Source organism: Pleuronectes platessa, chromosome 22, assembly GCF_947347685.1.
Source record: "Pleuronectes platessa chromosome 22, fPlePla1.1, whole genome shotgun sequence".
Taxonomy (NCBI): Eukaryota; Metazoa; Chordata; class Actinopteri; order Pleuronectiformes; family Pleuronectidae; genus Pleuronectes; species Pleuronectes platessa.
Window position 1 is genome coordinate 16,543,002 of NC_070647.1, and position 20,181 is coordinate 16,563,182.

At 45.1% G+C, this 20,181-nt stretch overlaps 1 protein-coding gene and 1 long non-coding RNA gene across 7 annotated transcripts in view; one reads left to right on the forward strand and one right to left on the reverse strand.

Annotated features, from left to right (window-relative positions):
• The window catches only part of pawr (PRKC, apoptosis, WT1, regulator), a 39,845-nt gene extending 19,946 nt beyond the window's left edge, over nucleotides 1-19,899 (forward strand). For 5 of the 6 annotated variants that reach the window (XM_053414567.1, XM_053414566.1, XM_053414563.1 and 2 more), the window contains 6 exons: nucleotides 8,416-8,541; nucleotides 12,355-12,389; nucleotides 15,262-15,370; nucleotides 16,706-16,810; nucleotides 18,903-18,985; nucleotides 19,095-19,899. In XM_053414567.1, the coding sequence (XP_053270542.1) occupies nucleotides 8,416-8,541; nucleotides 12,355-12,389; nucleotides 15,262-15,370; nucleotides 16,706-16,810; nucleotides 18,903-18,985; nucleotides 19,095-19,116 (480 nt within the window). In that variant the 3' untranslated portion in view covers nucleotides 19,117-19,899. Of the gene's footprint in view, nucleotides 1-8,415; nucleotides 8,542-12,354; nucleotides 12,390-15,261; nucleotides 15,371-16,705; nucleotides 16,811-18,902 lie in introns of all 6 variants that reach the window. The other variant, XM_053414568.1, reaches the window with a different exon arrangement.
• On the reverse strand, nucleotides 6,556-7,505 carry LOC128428414 (uncharacterized). Its single transcript, XR_008333791.1, has 3 exons — nucleotides 7,325-7,505; nucleotides 7,137-7,195; nucleotides 6,556-6,890 (listed from the first exon to the last, which is right to left on the reverse strand). It is a non-coding gene; the product is annotated as an uncharacterized LOC128428414 (long non-coding RNA).
• Nucleotides 19,900-20,181: the final 282 nt, after the last annotated feature.

A 20,181-nucleotide genomic window follows, 5' to 3' on the forward strand; every position in this document is an offset into this window, starting at 1 on the left:
TGTTGACTTAGTTCAGGTAGATTTTCATTCATCACTCATTTAGTGAATCTTATCTTGACAGTCATGTTTTTAAACGAGCTAAAACAGCAAAAAGAACAATCTTATATTTGCAAGAACTAAACTCAAAAAGCATGAAATCAAATCTAAACTCACACTGTGACTTTAGGTTGTTTGATTTTGCTCTGTGACGTCAGCAGGTTTGTTTGTTTGTTTGTTCGTCACGTGACACAAACACACAACCTCTCAGTGCCAGGTGTGTTATGCAGGTGCAGATCGGGGGGGGGGGACAGGCTCGATAAAGCACTGCCCTCAGGTGCACTCAGGCTGCTACTGCTCTCCAGCTGCACAACACACACACACACCAGACACACACACACGCACACACACACACACACACACACACACACACACACACACACACACACACACACCAGACACACACATATGCATGATTAGAAAAAGAAGTAAGCGTTTTTTAGACACTTAATTCTGCTCAAACTTTACAGAAGTGACTGATGCATTGAGCTGTTTACACAGACTTTGCTTAGTTGTATTCTGATAAACTAGAATGAGCTTTTATAAAAATCTGCAGCAGGACTCAACATCCCTGTTTGGAAAACAATTATAGAAAAGCAGGAAGTGATTGTGGCTGGAATTTGTCCTAAAAGGTTAATTTGGTTTTGATCTGTTTGTTCTTTGAGAGCGTGACTCACTTATTTAATCTGTTTTCTATGAAGCTGGAACAGGGAGAGAGAGAAGCATTGGACACTGGAGGATGTGGTGTAATTCCTCAGGAGCGTTGTGTTGTGTTGTGTTTGTTGTCTAGTATTTCTAACTCTTTGCTCAGCAGTGGCGTCACGGAGCAAACCCGACAATCTGTGAAAGCCGTTTGCACTGAGGTCGCTGCTCCCGGGTCTGCAGCCTCCTGGACGCTCTGCTCCTTCTCTGCTGCTTCTCAACGTGTCTGTGGTTCTTTTGAAAGGTCTGTGAAACCTGAATAGTCCCTGAGTTGTCAGGGTGCTGAATGAGAGTGTGAGCCGCCGGCCAACAGAACCGAGCGTCCGCGGCCAAAACACACGACGGCCGCTGCAGAGAGGCAGCGAGGACTGAGAGCAGCACTTGGCTCTGGGACCGGCCTCGTTCAGGGTTAGATAAACGGAGTCAACTGAGAAGGGTTTCTGCTCCTCAAGTATCTGAGCCTCACGCTGGCTCTGAATACCTCCTCTCTTATGAGGGGTCCATTGTGAGGAGGGCCGCTCCGCCGAGTCCAGGCCTCGCCAGCTTGAAAGGTAGACGAGCTCGTTCAGGAGGCTTTGTGAGGCTGGAACAGAAAAGAGCACGGGCCTGGGATGCCAGATATTAAACAGCCCATTTGGCTTCTCATCACACTGTGGGCTCCGGGCGGTGATCGGCCGAACACGTGAGGAGATACCAGACATTCCGAGGAGGACGTACACACAGAAGTGGCCACAGCTCGGGGGTCAGAGGTCACATGGTAGAGATAAGCTGCTATTAACTCTGTTTGGCTCAAGATGTCACTGCTATCCGTCCGTGACCCAGCGTCATGGTTCCTCTGCACAAACAGGCAGATATGTCCTGAAAGGCTGAATCTGAAACGATGACTGAGGCTCAGTTATCTCCCAGTTTAAATCCATTTTCATATAAACCTCTGGTATCGTGTCCGGCTGCAGGAAGATGCTGAACGGTTCAGTTTACAGAACAAGATGTCGTCTAGTGAGGAGCACTCAGAGGTCAAAATAGAATTTTTTCAGCTGGTGACTTTGCAGCAGTTTGTGTGTTTCACGGTTATGTTTTCACCTCTGTCCGTTTTTTTGTTTGTTTGTTTGTTTTTGAACAAGATGACACAAAAACAACTGGACAGATTTACACCAAACTCACTGGAAGGATGTGATTTGTGTGAAGGAAGAACCAATGAAATTTTGGTGCAGATCCGAGAAGAATTTTTATTACTTTCTTCAACTTAATTTTCCATTTTTTCCATTCACCAGTCATTTTATAGAAAATCGAAATCTAGCGAGTGATGAGGAGCTTGTGACCTTTCTAATATAAATACACGACACCAATATTAATGTCATATTTCCATTCGACAGTGTTTTGGTTCATTTGAGAGTTTTTTTGGGGCCAATTTTTATTTAATATTTGCTCAAGAAGTGTTGAGCCGACCTCCTGTGGAAGCTTTTACCTAAATCTGTCAGAGAGCATCTTGACCTTGAGGTTTCACTCTCTGTTTCTTCAGATATTAATAATGTGGAAGCGAGGAGGAGAAGCAGCAGGATGTTGGATGCTCTCTCTTTGCCCTTTTGTCTTTTCCTGCCTCTCTGTGGATTTTTAGCTGCTTGTGTGTTTTTTTCCAAATCCTTCCCAGTGTTCAGGCGTCGTGGGGGGGGGGGGGGGGGGGACAGGGTAGAAGAACAACAGGGTGACTCCACTCGGCGGTTTTCCTTCTGCCACGAGAAACATGTGAACGATAAAAGTGTTGGAAGGCCACCGTCGGGGGGGGGGTGCTTTCTGCCGCGGGGTGCAAAAAAAACCCCATCAGGACAGGAAGGAACCAGAAGTGCACATGGCAGCACTGGGGTCGAAAACAAGATTAGGGGGTTAGACAAAACACAGGACCCACTCCCCCCCCCCCCCTCCAGTGATGGCTGCTGGGATAAACGCTCCGGCAGCCATCACCAACACCACCACCACCACCGGCACGCCGTCTCTCCCTGGAGCTTGAGTTACAGCCGCGCTGCTCTGTGGTCGGGACGCACAGATGTTACAACCATCGAACGTCTCGCTGGAAGCGGCTGTTCTACCGGAGGGGGGAAGCGGTTATTTCTCAATGAGGATTAGCACCAGTAAGGAACACGTCATAAAAACAACCAAATTCATCAAACCTCACTTCTTATACCTGCTGATTTATCTTTAGTAAACATTTGACATGTTTGTAAACATTTAAAATGATTAATTTGACTCATTCAAACCCTGAAAACTATTATTTATTTTATTCCAGGCAGCCATTGATTGATTTTCATTTAGATCTGTGTAATAATCCATCACAGTGAACCTGTGGTGTTTGTTTAAAACTGGAACACAACATCAACACAGTGAAAACAGAAGTTTGTTTTCAGAGGTCGATAGAGCAGCTCCTCACAGATCATTGTCACTTTCTACCATCTCCTGTTCGTCTCCAGAGAAAACAAACATCGGACTTTCCCTAATGGAGCTGGAACCACAACCTGGATCCTCCCACACCCAGACGCAGGTCGGCCGTGTTTACGAGGGCGAGACTTGAGCAAATACACAAAGATAAAGAGCTCATGGTGCAGAGAGAGAGAGACAAGAGGGATCGGTCTATTTCCTGCAAGGACCCTGCTTAACACCTGGAGGAAACTGAATGGAAAAGACCTTTTTAGATCTTTATTGTGTAAAGTTTTCACCTCAGTCGTGTCGTGGGAGTTTAACTGAGATTCAGGAGCAGGAAGATTTTTCATAACAAGTTTTAAAATGTCTCAAAAGGGAGAAAGACGTCTCACACAAGGACATTAAGGGAAAACATGGACGGAAAAGCCAAAACAATAAACGTCACAACACAGATTTGAAGCGGCGACTGGCTCGACTCTGGTTTTTCCACAAACAACCTCACTCACAGTGCAGGAAGGAAACAAGCTTTTCCATTGTCGCTCACATTCTGCTGAGGTTGTGTTTTTGTGTTTGTTTTTTGGTATTTATCTCTTTTACATAAATACAACAAATTATTTATCAGAGATTTGAGGCGAAACGGTGTAATGACTGCAAATCTGCATAATTTCCCGGCATCGAGCATCATCAGCTCATATCATCCATTAGTGATGTTTGTACAGTTGTTCACTCTTCACTTCCTCGGCTCTGTGGTGAAACCCTCCAGCGCAGGATTCTGCCCGAACCTGATAATGATTGTTTTGCTCTGGAGGTTGTCAGATAAAAACGCTGCTGTGTTTCAGATGCAGCTTTTGGGGATTATTGTTCAGCTGAGCACACAAAGTTAGAAATGCATGTTTAAAGCTGGAGTCAGTTGCTCTGGAACTTCTCCTGCCAAGAAATAGAGAGTTTCTAACATACGATGCAAACACACAGAGCCAGACACACACACTCTCTCTTTACACAACCGCTGCTCCTCCCCGACCCCCGGTGAGCAGGTTAGAGACCAGAGAACACGTTTGGCAAACTCCAGAGTCGGCAGAGATCTGTTTCCCAGACGTAGAGCGGCTCACGCAGACAGATGGAGAATCTGTGCCGGGCCCCGCTGAGCCCGTCTGCTCCGTCCGAGACGTCTGGAGGAATGTTGCTGATGCTGCCGTCTCTGGGTCAACAATCACAGCCGGACCCCTGCTGTTTGTTTGCTGAATGACTGGACCCCCCCCCCCCCCAAGCCCCCTCCTCTCACTCTGTGGTCTGGCTCGGTGAAAATGAGAGTTTAACAGACTGTAAAGTTCATGACTTTCACTTGATAAACAGGGAATTTTAAGGAACTCAGAGCTTTTGTGGCCAATATAAGCTTTGGTTCTTGAGAATGTTTTCGACTCGGTCCCCAAACACCAGTGAAGCGACCACATCAGGCCTTTACATCCTGAGGAATCTGAACTGTGAAGGTGTTAAATCTGAAAAGTCAACAGCTTGAGTGTTTGTTGATATAATTAATGACTTTTCTGTTTTCCTTGACCCTCTTAAAACAGATTTACCACCAGACAGGTCACAGGAGATGGTTGTTTTCATGATCCCGTTTTAAACCCGAAAATAAAAACCAACATACGTTCGTCCTTTTATCAGCAAAAAGGCAAGACCTCGATTTACCACTTTATCAAGAGAGTAGCAGAGAAAATTTTTCTTATCTCAAAGACTATTCACACTCACATTTATAGAGTTCAAAGAAGTGTTGAGATATATTTTGTTAGAAATCTTTTGGCTCAGTATTTATGTTTATTTGGCAAAAGTGACAGAAAACAAGCGAAACAAAACATTTTTGTATCCAGGATTAAATGTATTATTCTTGCCACAGATCAGTGAAAAGTCCTCTCACACATTTTTTAAATGTGAAATGACATCTCAATCCTGCTGAGAGTTGCTGCACTTCCACAGGTCTCTGACTCTGACCCCTGACCCTTGACCTTGACCTCAGTGTCGTGTCACACCTGAGCTGTGTCTGTCTGTACTGAGCTCTTCTCTCATAGATCATCTTTAATGGAGTCTCTGAGCTGCAGCGAGTGGCAGGTGATTATCACACGTGAGTCATTAAGCTGCTGAATGGGACTCGACCTCAGGCCGAGCTGCCCTCTGCTTGTTTAGGAATAAATCAGACCTCTAAGTGGACGGGGCCCTGGCACCATGACCAGGCAGCTTCTACAGTATGTTCATGTTGGGTGATGAAGAGGAGGCTGAGGTTGTTACGGGGTAGAATTGAATATATAGTCTGCTGCCATTTTCATAGCCTTTATGGAATTGACATTTTTCCTCGGAAATTAATTTTCATCCTGGTCCCTGCGGTGGAAACTCTCGTAGCTTCCGGGGAAAGTTCCTACAATGGAAACTCATCTTAAATCTTTAAGGAATTAGTCAAACTGTCACAGATGATAATCCTTTTGATTAATGGCTGGATGCTGAGCGGTAATCTAAGCTTCGATGCTGCTTAACCAAATTTTTCCTTTACATTAAAAAGATCTACGAGGTTCTTCGGAGCTGTTTCTGCTGAACGCTGGGACGACATCGAGGTTTTGGCAAAACGCTCACGTCTTAACCTCTGGGTCATTATTATAGAGGTTTACTGCCACCACAGAATCTCTCAGCCGCGCTCTGACAGGAACTTTAAAAACGTAGAGAGCAGGGAGAGGAAGTTTCAAGCTCAAGAATCAGCTGCTTCTCACAGAGCAGCCAGAGTTCCCAGAGTTCCCAGAGATTACAGACGGACATGGATCCTGACACTGGAGCAGAGGAGGATTCGTGTTTTACATGTTTCACATTGAGTAAACACTCTCATGAGGCCCTGACACTCTGTGGCTGTAAACAGGAAGCAGAGAGCATTCTGGGGAAAATACTGGCTGCTTGTTTTCAGCTGCTTTAATCTCTTGAATCAACATGATGCTGTTTATAGTAGATACGAGTTTAGAGGACTGTATACTCCACGAAATATCGTACATATCAACTGTATTTATGATAATATCTATATTTATATCTCACTTCTCAGGATACAGTTAGAAAACGCTTCTCAAATATAAAAAACCACAAGAAAACCCACATAAAAATAATATGGAAACAAATAAAAAGATTAAAAACACTAAATGCTTGACAGGAATCCAAGCCAACCACCCATAAAAATAATAGAAAATAAATAAAACTTGGTTAAATCATGGAATGGAGAACAATTATTCATTATCCAGCAGTTCAGCCACAAAGAGCTCGACTCTCATCGAACGACTTCAGGAGATTGATTTTGAATAACACGTGAAACACACGACTCATAACAAAACTAATTAAAACCATCAGTCCGGCTGTTTCTCGTTCATCCGTCTTATTATCTGTTTGATTCCGAGGTACGAAAGTGGCCAAAGAACATAGAGATGCTTGATGTCGGGAGCAGAACCGACCCTTATATGGCTGCACATGCATTGTCCTCTCCTTCAATCTGGAGCAGAAGAAAACACGCAGCAGTTTCGGAAATATTACTACAGCGAAATCAATCCAAAATAAACCTTCAGATTCCCAATTCCACATTCCAGGCGAGTGGGTGCATAGCAGGGAGGTTAGTCACTGCACAATCCACTGACTTCTGTTTCATGTCCTTTTTAACTCGGGGGAACATTTCATTTCCAACCGATTGTTTCGTCCAAATTCCGGCCACTCGCACACTGCTGCAGGGGAAAGTAGAGCAGAATGCAATTCAGTGCAAAACCAGAAACCGCTCTGACATAAGCAGACGTGTACAGACTTTTATTCAATTATTAAACCATTTTTTTATTTTTTTATTTTACTGTTGCTTTCTGCAGGGGAAGATGATATTTAGGTGTTAAGCGTCACACAATATGACTTCAGCTCTATCTTCTATTCTCTATATTCTTTTATAGTTTTTGCACAATCCTGCTGAAGTACATACAAACCTCCCTGGAGGAGATGATAGGGGGGAGTTTTTCCTGCACATGCATGTCCGAGATGAAGGCTGTGAGGAAGAGGAGAGAAGTAAACAGTCAGCTCTGTGAGAGCTGGTGTTTTCCCTGAGGACCACTGATAAAGCGTTTGGCAGGAAAGGCTTTAGAAACGACTGCATTCCTCCTTAAGCTATTCTTACCAATAAAGGGCTGTTGAGTGGGTAGCGTTGGTTTCGCCCTGTCGCGTGGAACAGGAAGCACTGGTTTGCACTGTGGCCCTCTGGGAGCTCGGCCCCCGGCCTCTGTCTCTCGTCACGATCCAACCATCCGTCCTAATGTCCAGCTCGGTCTGGGCCCTGCGTCTTCATCTGAACCCGTTAACTCTGCAGCTCTGTTTGCTCTACAACACTAATGCAAATAGGAAGCCGGGGCCGGAGCACATATTTCATGATAAAGCTAAGAAACCAGAAGTTGGAGGTTTTCCCAGGCGACGTCAAAGATCTATCCAGAAATAATGAAAGAAATGAAAGGGATGTTTGCTCTTGTCTTTTATTGTGTTTTCAAAGGGACATTCCTCTGGTCAGTAAAAATCCCCTCTGCCTGTCCTCGGGGGGTGAAAGGCCTCGGAGCAGGCGTCGCTCTGTGTCCTGAGCCGACTCTGGATAGTGTTTGAGCTGCGGCTCCTCTGGGATTCCTGGAAGTGAATGTGATCACGTCTTAAGAGGATTAAGAGCAGAAGAGGCAGAGGTCACCGGAGCTGTGATGGTGGGAATGACCTCGCTTGTCACTTGCGTCTATCAACTGGGAAGGGGCCGAGTCATCGGGGGAGTCCGCTGGAGTATTAGGGATATGATTTCTGATACGATAAATTCAACGATATATTTTGAAAGATGTCGTTATCAAACCCTTATTACTAAGAAATGAGGCTTAATATTTATAAATAATTGTGAAGATATGAAGCTCTCATTCTACACAGACCATCAACAATCAATAAAAGAAAGTGAAGATAGTAAATATCTGATCAAAATGACAAATCAAGAAAATACGACAAAATAGATCTAAATGTAGTAATAAACTATAAATGATAAAATCATAAAACACTTTATAGAAGCCAGACTAAATGCTTCAATGTTTAATTTATGTTAAAACCCATGAATCAGATTTCCTGGTTTATAAATATGATTAAATGTTAAAGTCTAGTCGTATGAAATTAACAAAGTATGAAAATTAAAATGGAAGCTTCACAAAGCAGGAAGTCTCATGATTTTTCTTCCATCTCTTCTTCTCTCAGAGTCTGGACGAGCTGGACGACGACGAGCCCCCAGGGGAGAAGGACAAGAAGGAGGAGGAGCTGGTCCAGGCCAACACGTTCCAGAACGAGGCCATGGCCGCCGACCCCGCCACCGGCCACTTACTGGTGAGACGTGACACGAGATACACACACACACACACATACACACACACTGAAGTGATCACTCAGGCTGGAGTGTCTGTCATCCCACTGATGCGTCTGTGCTGCCAAACGGAGGCAGTGTTGCTCAGGGAGACACCAGCAGGTTTCAGGAGCTTGTGAGAGAGAAGCTGCACAGACGCAGAAGTGTCTTCACATTTCATCATCGCGGTGAAATCCGGTAAAAGCAGAAAAAGAAACAAGTTGATGATCGGAAAGAGCAGAGCCTCTGTTTCTAATGAGGCTGAACTTAAACACAGAGATAAAAGATTAACCTCTTAACCTCATCAGATTCAGATCTTTCTGATTAATACTTGATAAAGGATCTTTTTTGATTTTGATTATTAGTCGCAGCCCTTTAGAACACGACAAAACAAAGTGAAGAGGTTCGTTCCTCAGCGTCTGGATCGGTTCTTTCTTCTCAACAACGTGAACCAGACACCGGTGATTACTGCAAAGTTACTCTTTCAGTTTTTTGGCAAGTTGCTCAGTGTTTACTTAATGAAAAGTGAAGCCGGGCACAGTTCGGCTTCTCCCCCCCCCGACGTATCCAGGAGTGTTTCTGAAGAACGGAGGCGATAAATTAATTAGAATGAAACCAAACCAGGAATCGACACACTCAGAACTTCAGTCCTCATTATTTTGTGAAGAGGAGTTCACATTCAGTCACGTCTGTAATTTAAAAAACCCACTCTCGAGTCGCACACGGTGATTTTCAATAAGACTCCGAGAACAGGGAGGAAATGAAAAGCATCCAACTGTGTAACAACGACTGTGTGTGGGTTTCTGTAAAGACATAATCCGGCTGATATGAAAATTGAGCGAAACAGAATAAATATGAATCAAATCAACGCTCCAGACGAAATCGGCTGCTCTGCATCAGGGGGCTTATTCTGTCCGGGGGGGGGGGGGCTGCTTACACAGAACGAAGGCTTGTGTATGAATCTTGTACACAAACGCTCCGCTAACAGGAAGACTGCAGACAGCACCTGCTGAGATGTGCCCCGCAGAAATAAAACACTGAGAAGCGAAGGATTTGATTATTTACACAAAGACGTCTGCGCGTAAACAAACAAACAAACGAGGCCCCTCGAGGGAATCGTCTCTCTGCAGCTTGGCCTTAGATCTGAGGACACGTCCACTCGTGTCTGCAGGATTCTATAGTCACAACACGAGGACCTAACGTGGAGCAGATGCAGGAGAAACCATTAGACGTCCCAGTGCCAGCTCGGCTCGTGAGGAGGAAGAGGAGAGCGTCACGGCTCCAGTGTGGTCGGAGGATTTACTACATCCCCAAAATGTGCTCGTCGTCTCAGGCCCCATTTACCACCCGGGGGGGGGGGGGGGAGGAGTAATTGCCGTGTCAGGGACGATGTGATGTAGAGCGTCCTGTCCGGCCTCTCAGCCGTTATGAAGATACAGTGTGCAGGGGAACAAGTTTTAAATATGAAGCCTTCGTGTATTCAAATTCCGTCTTTCCATGTAAATAGTTTGATAAATGCGCTCTGTGCATATTTGTGCATGTGGCAGGACACGCATCTCTGACATGTGTGGCCCGGTCAGAGCACATGTGGTCCTGGTTTATCGAGCCCTCGCCTCCCATCGTGTGTTCGAGTCCGACATGGAAACCTGCTGCAGCGATCCAGCAGCCGGCAGCGTACGGAACATTCCTCAACTTCATCTGCTTTCAAGGTGTCCACAGCAGAGAGCTCCACCCTCTCTCTCTCTTTGTCCCTCTCCTCCTTCACCTGCAAAACTCGTTCTGCAGACGACCTCCACCGAGACTCGTGCCAATTAACCAATTAAAACACAAAGACATTTCTTTAGGCTTCAAACCAGGAAGTCTGCAGCGTAGAGAAGAAGCTAAACTAGAATAACAAACTGATAACGGATATTTTCACACACTGCTCATGTCTCATCCTTCCTCCACAAATTTCATGGATTTCAAATCAGCAATTTTAGTTTTTAATCCTACAACAGAGCAGGTAGAACGTGTCACTTCCTGTGCTCGCAGGAAACAGCAAGTTTTAGTTTGTCTGTACTGATTCAGTGGACAAAGCTCCTGTGCTGGAGCGTCAGCATCTGTTCTCTTTTGTTTCTACTCTCCATATCTTCTGAATGATGACTGGCACAGACTCACACACCTGCTCACCACTCTGACCTTCTCCTTTATTGTTGTTTTGACCCTTTTCACCTCAGAGAACTCATCAACCCACTTTACTGAACCCTCCACTTCCTGCCAAAAGCCGTAGAATATGAAACTATGATGAATATAGATAATTCTGTTCCCCACGTGTTCAGGTGCATATTGGAAACCAGCAGCAGACTGGTGTTCTGGGTCTCAATTTATACTGGACTGTGAAAGCAATACACACATTTACATTTAGACAGCATTCTTTATTCCTACACTCTGATCTGTTTTGACTCGTATCTGTTTTAGTAGGAACCCGGCTCTGAAAACTATATGAACCAAACCTTAACTAGAAATAGTTTTTCTTTCTTCTTATTGTCCTGTTTTCTCTTTACCTCACTGGTCTGGTTCTCTCTTATCTAACTCTTTACTGTGGGACTGAGCTGAGCCTATTTGTTTGTCTTTGTGATGCCAGCTTCTTAAATCAGACATAAACAAGCAATTATGAAAAACTGTTAGGGACGTTTTTCGAATATTACATGAAAGTTAATCTTATCTTCAGACTGAAAAGTGAGACACTGACCTCATGGACTTGTCTTGGTCCTTAAAGGAGACGTATTCTGTCCTCAGACTGTCCATCGCTGCAGCTCCTCTCCTCAGCCTCTGTCTGAAACACTTGGATTAAGCTCCTGTCTCTTTAAGCCAGTGTTTACATTGAATTATAAAGATATAGCGCCACCTATCGGCCCGAGACTAGATTGCTCGTGAGACAGCTTGTGGAGAAAGATTGAACTTCTCCGACCGGTGCAGGGTTGACGTCTTCTCCATGAAACAATATCTTGTAAAATGCCAGTTTCTAAACCCGAGTGCTGCAGCAGACAGGGTCAGGGTTTCATCCACAGGTAATGAATGATGTGTCACCGAGACAGAGACGCTGGTGCATGCCAAGCGTCGGCCACCGGTTGTTTCCCTGCGTCTGCTTTAAGCCTGAGCTCTGACTGATGGATGGCGGCCGAGCCGAGGCTCCTCAATCAAACCCGGGACCCTTCGCTGCTCTAGACCCGAGGACAGAGCGGCTTCGTATTCATCTCACAGCGGCTCCGACACACACACCTCATTGTTTTCTCAGGGGGAAGAGGTCTATTCTACCGATGGGGATGGCGTCGCTGCTCCATACGTCTAAACAACCTTTTAGATCACAGACATAATGGGAAGAGAAGATAAACATGCACCTCGGTGTCGCACAACAAGATTTCTCATCTGGGGGCGATGGGGCTCCTATAGCAGAACTATTAAATGCAGCAAAGCATCTCGTCGATACATCAGCTGAGCGGCTGCGACTCACAGGAGTTCAGACGCGACCCAGAGGCTTTCTCCAAATGCTGCTCCTGATAAATGTCTCTTATCCTGTAGATGGAATTTTTTGTGTTATTCCTCTTTTGGGGGACTAACCAACACAACCCGAGGCACGAGAGCACAACAGACGACAACTCAAACCGCTCTGCCGTGTTTCAGAGAGATTGGATTGAAGACTTGGCAGCTTCACTCTGCACATTTTCTAAATCTCACTCTAAAGTTATTGTTTTTCTGTCTGAAGGCATTCCTGCTCATTCCCTTTTCCTCTCTCTCTCCTCTGTTTGTTTTTACAGGACAGCCCGAGATGCGAGAGCAGCCGGCACAAGAGGTGAGACTCACTGTATTATCCTGGAGTGTATCTGCCACAGCATCGCCGGTAATATGTCAAGAGGAGGAACAGAGGCGGGGATGAGAAACAGCAGTTTGAGTCATTAGCTACCAGAGGAGATTTCTCCTGAACCGGTCCGAGGGCCCGATGCGTCACTGTAGATTATTTCCCCCCTGGCGCCGTTGCTGAAGAGGGACGACGGCTGATGACTGTTTTTTGAACAGTGGTTTGACAGGTCGCCATCTGCACCCTGAACACGTCTTTGAGTCTATCGCCTCACAGCAGAGAGCGGAGAAGGCAAATCGTTTGCTTTGAGAGGTTTAAAGTCTAAGACGTGAGAGTGTGTTCAGTTGGATCGAGATTGGTTCTGTGGGTTTGAGGCAGGAGGACGTCTTCTGATCGACTGAACAAAAACATCTTTGACACCAAAGTTTGGCTGGAAACCAACACAACCAGTGACAATGTTTCGGTGGAAAGAGAAACTGCTTATAAAGTAAATTGTGTTACCTCTGGATCAACACATCTTGCCTGACCACCGTTCCCTCTGAGATCCTCTTTGTTTGTCCTACATGTTTTTTTTGTTTTGCTTTATTTGCAAACCAAATGGAGAAGTGTGGGGCCGACGCCAGCAGCCGAGTTCACCAGCTGACATTCAATCTGGCCACGTAATTATGGTGGCGGCTCTGATCAGCTGGCCCGGCTGCACTCGGACGCTCCGCTGCTCTCCAGCGGGTCAGAACCCGCCAGGTGGGGGGGGCCGCACAAGACAAGATGGCTGAAAGAGCAACTTTAAGTGTCCAACTGATTTTTCTCTTCTTCTCTTCTGTCAACTCTCGTCTTTTCAAACCACAAAACCAGGATTTGATTCATGATGTTCTGTCGGATATATGAAAAAAACAAAGGAGTTTTAAATCCCCCCCTCCTCCTATTGAACAGGCCCCGTTTCAACTAAACTCAAAATATTACACAGATTATAAAGCAGTGTTAAGCTTCTGGTCTTAAAGAACAGAGCATATAATTTCTATATATTTGGTCATATTTTGGTTTTGGTTAGAAATTATTTTACACCTTAATTTCAGCACCTCATTGATCGGATTCAATTCTGAACCAAAGCACAGCCGCTCCAGCTCCACCTGTTCAGGACGATTGAACTCAGCAGCCAGTGAGATTAAAAAAGAAGTGACTGGAATTAATCAGCTGCACCAGAAACACCCCCGCCAATAAATTATGTAAACTCTGGACTGTTTTCCTTCCCATGTGTCGGAGCCAGGCGGGGGGGGGGGGGCTGCTCCAGTTCCAATGCGTGTTTGGACTTATTCCACATTCACACTTGAGTCTGTGCGAGACGTTGTTCTACCTGTGGCTGCTGCTGTTATTGGCTCTTCTTCTGGGCCCCCCCCCGCTGAGGCTCCTAAGAGAGCGTGTGATTGGCTCAGACTCTCTCTCTCTCTCCCGGACCTCATCCTGTGGGGCGCTAATGGGCCAGGGTGTGAAATTTCCTACTGCAGGCCACCGATGTTTGGGCTCGACTCCCATCACCTGCTGGGCTCCTGTGAGAGTGTGTGTGTGTGTGTGTGTGTGTGTGTGTGTGTGTGTGTGTGTGTGTGTTGTCTGCATGCGTCCGAGGGTTCAGCGATGGAGATACCTCTCAAAGCAAGAAGCGTGCATGTTGTTTTGTTGTTGCATGTTTTGAAGGCAACGTAGATGAAGGGATGTTTGCATGTGTGTGTGCCTGCACAAGCATTTTGCACGTGTGTCTGTCTGTGTGTGTGCTCATGCCGATAGAGGGGGAGGAGCCTCGAGGAGCCACGCTGAGAGAGACAAATGAAACGCACTCTATCTCGGTGTAGGAGAGCGTTTCCAAGGATGACTTCCTGATCAGGAGCGATGTCGGCTGTTGTGTGTTTTCTCTCGATGAGGACGAGCGGAAAATAAGAGGCTGGTTCTGTAAAATGTCAAGGAACAGGAAATGTGTATGAGAAACGACCTTGTGACCCTCGACCCATCAATGGAGAACAGAAGAATTGAGTTAAATAGATTGAAATCAGAGAGTAGAGTCATGATTTACATCCTGTGATGACATCATAGTCTTTAATTCGTCTTTATGCTATTTGCACTGTGTGAAATCATATACATCATATCTGGCAGGTTCCTGAAGAGAGTGCAGATGGTACAAAGGAGTTTTTATCTGTCCTTTGTGTTGCCAGCAGATTTCATGTCTGTTTTCAGCTGCAGAGAAACGAAGACAGTTTGAATCCCGTGCAGGGACAGTCTGTGGGGGGGGGGGCAGAGCCAGCCACTCATTCCAAGCTTCTACGTCAATAATTATTGAAATAGGATCAGTAGGAAAATAAATTGCACATGAATATTCCTTCCCTGCTGCCTGAGAACGTGAACCGGAGATAAAGTTAATGTTCCGCTCGCTCCGCAGACAAATAACCTTTGGAACCTTTTCTCCGTCACATGTCACCGGAGCCATTTGAAGAAACACGCTCAGTAAATTGTTTTTCTTTATCAGCTTTTTTTGCAGCAAAGTTGCAAACCACTCCCGGCCCTTTCCTCCATTAGTGGAATAAAAGGACAGGTGGGGGGGGTGTTAATAATGCATGGCTAATTGAAAGGGCAAGCACACAGAAGATATTCCCACCTGTTCTTTTGATGATGGATGTGTCATCCCATTGAAGTTTAATAACGCGGCTATGATTCATAACTTCAAACGGAGCGAGCGCTGCGCCCGAGCACTTTGAAAACTGGAAATTGGAAATAATTGTCGCTGCAAACTTTTTCCTTTCTTTGCCACGAATTTGAAATGTACAGAGCAAGTTTTGTCGTAGAGTTGTACGAGGTTTCATTTTGTGTTTGTGTGTCGCAGCTCTGCAGGACCAGGGTCTGAGGAGGAGGTGGGCGGGAACAGCCGGCAGCGACACAACCGCCAGGGCCGAGACGGAGGTCTGGAGAAGAGGATGGAGGAGCTGGAGAGGGTGCGTTCACTTCATATCACCACTGTCTTCTCCAGAGTGTGTCGAGATCAATGCACTTCCTCTGAAAATGTCAAACTATTCCTTTAATGGCACAACTATCATCACACCAGTTTCTCAGAGTAAATTTCGGCCTTTAAACGCAACCACATGTTAATTTCTGCTGCTTTAAAGGTGAGTAAATGAAACATCTGCTTCAGGACGTGAGGATAAACACGTCGGCAGCTTTTATCACCTCCTGCTGTGAAAAGGTCACGGAGGCTGTTGATGGTGAAGCTGCAACATTATTTGGAACAAGACTCTGACTTGTTCCCTGTGGTTTCTACTGGTGATTCCTCCCATTTCCTTGAATTAGGTTCATACCCACTATACGACATGAGGAGCTAATTGAAGAGGGCAATTCTCATTTAAATTTCGGTTTCTCACTCATCTGATCTTTTACTACTTTTTCTTTTAAATGTGTTTTTAGGATTAATTCCTCTCCATAGTTTCAGTAAACAGGTTTATTCCTTGCTCAGGTAGAAGAAGACAAATTAATTGTGACGTCACCTCATCTCCGACCTACAACCTGGAAAGAGGACGTGAAATCAGAAGTTAATATCAGAAAGTTTGAATCCTAATCTCTGCTTCCTTCAACATATATAAAGCTAACTTGACCCGAGCTGTAGAAATGTAGAATCACTGCTGTCACTGCCAAAAGAATCAATCACTTCTCCATTTAAAAAGTTCTCTGGCCTCTAGTCAGCAGCTTTTTGTTCAGATGAGTTTTCCACTCTCCTTCCTCTGAGTGGCAGCTCGGGGTCTGATCTCCCGACGTGGAAGTGCGGCTCGGCTCAGACTCAAACTCTCCTCGGTGTTGTCGAAGCGATGACCTTTCACAGAGCAGATATGTCTTTTCCTTCGCTCAGCGCTCCTATCAGCACTCTCAAACCGCCGCCTGCTGCCACTGCAGAAACGCTGCTCAGCTTCAAATGTCACTCAAGGTGGATTTCCCCCCAAAAAAACCTTTTTAAAGTCAGTGAGTGGTGAGTAGTGCTGTGACCTCAGAGACTTCAGAGGGAGGTGCTGCTCTGGGTCAAATCACCAGGAACACATTTCAAATGGTGTTTCTGCTCATTGTTTATTTCACTTTCATACAGGGAGAGGTGTGTGAGTGACACAGTTCAGGTTTGACTCTGATAATCCAGTCCATCAGTATAGATCCTTACCAAAGAATCAAGCTGGGGGGGGGGGGGCACTGGATTGAGGGCGAGGGGAAAACCTGAGGCGACCCAAACTGGACTTTCATTAAACCCCTTAATGTTGTGTGTTTGTGTGTGTGGTTGTGTGTGGTTGCAGGAGCTGTCCAGAGAGCGCCAGGAGAGCGCCCGGATGCTGAAGGCCCACCAGGACAAAGACGACCTCATCGAGAAGCTGAGGGAGGAGATCGACCTTCTGAACAGAGTGAGTCCGGCCCATGTTCCGCTCTCACGTGGGCGCCACAGGGGGGGGGGGGCTGCAGATCATCAGCTGGCATTTTAGTGGAGTCGTGTATAATAGCTGTGTGTTTCACTACAATCATTTTCTCCTGCAGTCCATTAGGATTGGGACGTCAACAAACCTATTTTTTGTGGTTTACACACAACTTAATGAAATATGTTTTGCTCACAGGCACAGTCGGAGCAATTTGTCATTTTAAACACCGCTCAAAATACTCACCAGTGGTCCGGTGACATTTGAGCCTGAAAAGTTGCTGGTCAGTGCAGATGGTGCCGTTTATGTCTTATTGATTTACCCACTGAGCACGAGTTGGCTGCCTGCTGGATAAGAACATGATTGTGTGTCTGAGGAAAATTGAGAGATTATTTTTGAGTTGTTGTAACTGAAATTAAAGAGTATTTTCAGTCACATCTGGCAAGCACTTAAAAAACTAAGTGCAGCGCTGTTATGATCCTGGTCTCAGAGGGTTTGTAAGAACACTTATTTTTATAGAATAAAAACAAAACAAAGAAATCATAAGAAATAAATTGTGTAGTGGCCGCTGAAAGAAACACAAAGATCCTCTTCGGCTCTTCTCAGTCGGGTTGAATCTCTCGCTACACTTTCTCTCTCCCCCCCCGAAGAAGTTCGGTGTGTGTTCATCCAAACTCTCAAAGTGAATTTCAGCATCATACTCACCGTGTCTTTCCACATTCAGTCAGAGTCGAGCCACGAAACCAAAATGAAATGATCCCTGAGTTACAGCCGAGCCGTCTCCAGCCGGTCGGTCCACCTCTGCTGCAGGACAAAGATTTTCTGTCAGCTTCCTTCAGAGGAGCGTCTTCATTTCACAGTCGGGTTTCTTTCTTTCTTTTGTGGTTCACTGCACATGAGCGGATTCAGTTTGTTGATTATCAATAAATCGTTATTATGATCTGATCCAAATGCTAAATTCTGCAGGTACTGGGTTTAAACCTCAAGTCCTTTTCCCCGTCTCTGGTTTTCTCCAGGTTCTGGTTACGTTGAGTAGAAATTGCCTGTAGGTGAAAGGTTCATGTTTGAAAACACTATAAACTCTATATGAATCTCTATAGAATCACTATGTGGTTTGGAACGGGGACGTATTTGGTGCTGCTGTAAATTCTGCTTCCTGTCATATTTGACATGAGGTCAGCTTTCACAGGGTCAACGTTTTATTGAGTCACACTCTGTAAACTCAGTGAACAGTTTGAAACCCCTTCATGGAGGAAGAAGAAGAACAGCCTCACTGTCTTGTATCCAGTGTTTTTTCTGACATGAACCCATAAGCATGTTTCTTTTGGTTTGGTTCGGCCTCACTGGTGCAGATCCTGTTTCCTCCTCCCACTGCAGTCGGGGTTGAGAGGTCAGGGGACGCTCGGGTGGATCCTCCCCGAACTCTCTGAACCCGTCGCTCCTTCTCACCAGCAGACCGCCACCGATCTCTTCTCACGGCTGTCACCTGCATTTGCTGGGTCACAGGTAGAATATATCTGTGAAGGGAAAAGCGACAGATCTGAAAGACTCTGTTAAATATTCAGATATCCCTCCTCTCCTCTGCAGAGCCAGTCGGATCCAAACAAAAGATCACACGTGTACATTTTCAGCAACAAGTGGAATTATGTTGTTATTATCTGGACACTTCTGTCGTTAGGACGCACACTCAGAAAACCATCAGCAAACACAAAGAGTCCAATATTCCGGGAGGCGTCTTGCTGATAACATCTGATGGAAGCCGGTCGTGAGAAAACTGCTTCATGTCAGGACGGCGGTCGTGTCGATAGCCATCAGAAATGTCCCCGAGAGGCTCCTGCAAGGGCTGATGGGAAGGCAGGAGATAACGGCTGATCCAGTGCGCAGCTCGGTGGAGGAGGATTGAAGCTCGGTCACTGCAGAAGTTTGTTTGTGGGAGGAAGAGGAGATAAAGCATCGGCCTCTTGATATTTGAAGACCAGAGATCAGAGCCAAACAAACTTTAGAGATCATAAATCTGAAGATAGAGAAAGTTGTAGACTTACCATTTTCAAATGTTAATGTGAGTGCTTCTCCTTCCCTGCAGGACCTGGACGACATTGAAGATGAGAACGAGCAGCTCAAACAGGAGAACAAGACTCTGCTGAAGGTGGTGGGTCAGCTGACCAGGTAGAAGCCCCACCCCTCTCTCTCTCTCTCCCCCGACCTCCTGCCTCCGGGTCAAGTCCTTCACCGTGGCCTTTTTAACTGTTTGATTCTGTCTCTATTTGTGTGTTAGAGGTGAAACGGAAAAGTCCTGAGATCCTCTCAGCCTTGAATGCATCGTGGTGAAAGCTGAGTGAAGCGTGGGGCGTCGGTGCTGACGCTCTCCTGACAGGATATACACATATTTAATGTAAATGTATTGTATATAGGCCATTTAGATCTGTTCATTATTTTTAGATTTTTGATAAGGTCTTAAAAAGTAAAAGTGAATGAATGTATGTGCTGAGTTTCTTAGAACTCGTTGAGAGGCTAAAAAGAAAAGTCTCATATTTTAGACATTTCCACGTCTTTGCACACAGAAGATCTCCAGTGTTGTACTGTCTCTGGGACCATGGAGGATTCTCAAGGTCGGGCATGAGAAAAAATGAGGAGAAGACTATTCTATTTAATTATTTTCAAGTTTTTTAAGACTATTAAATCACTAATTTGAAAACAAAACACCTTTTGTATATGAATTGGTGAACTTGTTGCTGTTTAGGAGAAACAACAAACAAATGGTTGAGGGTAAAAACAGGGGTCAATATTTTTCCTCTGATTTAATTCCACTTAGTTTTTAAGATTCTGTCTTTATTCACTCAGTAAAAATCTCTTCCTCTGATTTAGTTTGATTTTATGTCAAAATTCCAAAGAGAAACATTCTTCCTCCTCATTTTTTTAAGCCTGTCCCTGATCCTCTTCCCTTGTTGGACATTTGGACCAAATTCAACATAATTCCTGCTTCAATACCATCAGCCAAAGTGGGCTCAGCGCCTTGCAATGCATGTGAGATTTTAATTTTAATCAAATCTTTTGAAAATACAATAAAAATCTGGTCCTCCGGTTCCTGATCTCCCTTTTTTTTTTTTTCAACGATTATTTCTTGGTACATTTGAATCCATCTGCAAACCCGAATGAAGAAAATCAAAATTTCAATTATTTCCAGTCGGCACAAGCAAGAATTTCTATAAATTGAAACGCTTTATGCTTTTTGTAATGTTAGCATCTGAGTATAATGTCTGTGATGAGATGTTTTAGGGTGAAACCCTCGTCTAGTATAAACTGTATGTGGATTCTCTTTCTTTCTTTCTTTTTATTTGCTCTTGTTTACAAGTTAAGGTCTT